The 1,603-nt window shown below is 44.9% G+C and overlaps 1 protein-coding gene across 1 annotated transcript in view; it reads right to left on the bottom strand.

Moving 5' to 3' along the window:
• Nucleotides 1–1,125: 1,125 nt before the first annotated feature.
• The window catches only part of Fam227a (family with sequence similarity 227, member A), a 37,528-nt gene continuing 37,050 nt past the window's right edge, over nucleotides 1,126–1,603 (bottom strand). Inside the window, exon 15 of the mRNA XM_013024791.1 lies at nucleotides 1,126–1,213. Coding sequence (XP_012880245.1) covers nucleotides 1,126–1,213 — 88 coding nt within the window. The remainder of the gene's footprint in view (nucleotides 1,214–1,603) is intronic.

Here is a 1,603-nt window from a genome sequence, read left to right as displayed (position 1 = left end):
TTTTTTTTTTTTCTGCTTATGTGGTGCTGAGGAATTGAACCCAGGGCCTCATGCATGCAAGGCAAGCTCTCTACCACTGAGCCACATTCCCAGCCCAATCCTAGCTATTTTGGAGGCTGAGATCTGAGGATTGCAGCTCAAAGCCAGCCCAGGCAGGAAAGTCCATGAGACTCTTCTCTCCAATTAACTACCTGAAAACTGGAATTGGAGCTATGGTTAAAGTGGTAGAACACTAGCCTTCAGCAAAAGAGATCAGTGCCCCGTCCCTAAGTTCAAGCCACAAGACCAACAAGAAAAACAAACAAATAAACAAAAACCTTCCAACCAAAAATATCTAAAGTCCATGAGACAAATACACATTTCAATTTGGAATTAACAATTAAAATGTGTAGTCATGTGGGGCACTGGTGACTCATGCCTATAATCCTAGCTACTCAGGAGGCTGAGATCTGAGGATCACAGTTCAAAGCTGACCCTGGCAGGAAAAGTCTGTGAGACTCTTATTTCCAATAAACCACCAGAAAATCGGAAGTGGTGCTGTGGCTCAAGTGGTAGAGCGCTAGCCTTGAGCTGAAGAGCTGAGGGACAGCACCCAGGCCCAGAGTTCAAGCCCCATGACTGACAACAACAACAACAAAAACAAAAACAAAAACAAAAAATGGTCATGCTGTATGAGTGTGGTGGGTTCTTGTTTTCTGGCAGTATAACAGAAGTAGGAATGATAAGCAGTTGTAAAGATATTTAACAAAGAGAAGGTCACTCAGGAGACTGAGCAGTGGAAGGGACTGAGCAGTTGTCAAGGGACTTTCTACTGTGTTCCTCTGTTTCAGGCAATTGGTCAGATGGGGACTGGTTTGACTGAAAAACACAAGACCCTTCCCTGGTTGAGTATCTGCCTGGCAAGTACAAGGTCCTGAGGTCAAACCTCAGTACTGAAAAATATAAAATCCTGCCTTTGGTTCACACTGTAGTGAACTTTAATATGCTGTGTCCTATGGACTAGGAGTGACTACACTTGTCTCTAGTGCTGGTTACTTTTTTCTTTGGTTGTTTCTGTGTTGAGATGATATCAGACAACGTAAGCAGGCTCCTCTTAAGAAGCCCTTCTTGGTTCTTGGAGGAGATTCATCCGTGTGAGGTGGAGGAGGAGAGGCTGAAGATGGAGGGGTCCTTCTTGGACAGGACTTTCTGTTTCTTGTCTTTCTCCACCCCTCTGTAGAGGTAAAAAGACAAAAACATAAACAGATCAAACATCGAGGATGATTGAGATTATGTCAGTAGCCCAACTACAGCAGGCCAGAAAGCTGGGAACTGACAAGCTCCATAATGTACTAGATAGAGGGTTATACAACCAGCAGAGAATTTGGAGGTGATTTGTGATGCATGTGTAAGAAAACAAAGCAGGGCTGGGAAGGTGGCTCAGTGGTAGAGTGCTTGCCTTGCATGCATAAGGCCTGGGTTCAATTCCTCAGCACCACATAAGCAGAAAAAGTCAGAAGTGGCGCTCTGGCTCAAATGGTAGAGTGCTAGCCTTGAGCTGAAGAGCTGAGAGACAACACCCAGGCCCAGAGTTCAGGCCCCAGGACTGACAAAAAAAAAAAGA

The sequence above is a fragment of the Dipodomys ordii genome, unplaced genomic scaffold (assembly GCF_000151885.1).
Source record: "Dipodomys ordii isolate 6190 unplaced genomic scaffold, Dord_2.0 Scaffold79, whole genome shotgun sequence".
Lineage (NCBI taxonomy): Eukaryota > Metazoa > Chordata > Mammalia > Rodentia > Heteromyidae > Dipodomys > Dipodomys ordii.
This window is presented reverse-complemented; position numbering and strand designations above follow the sequence as displayed.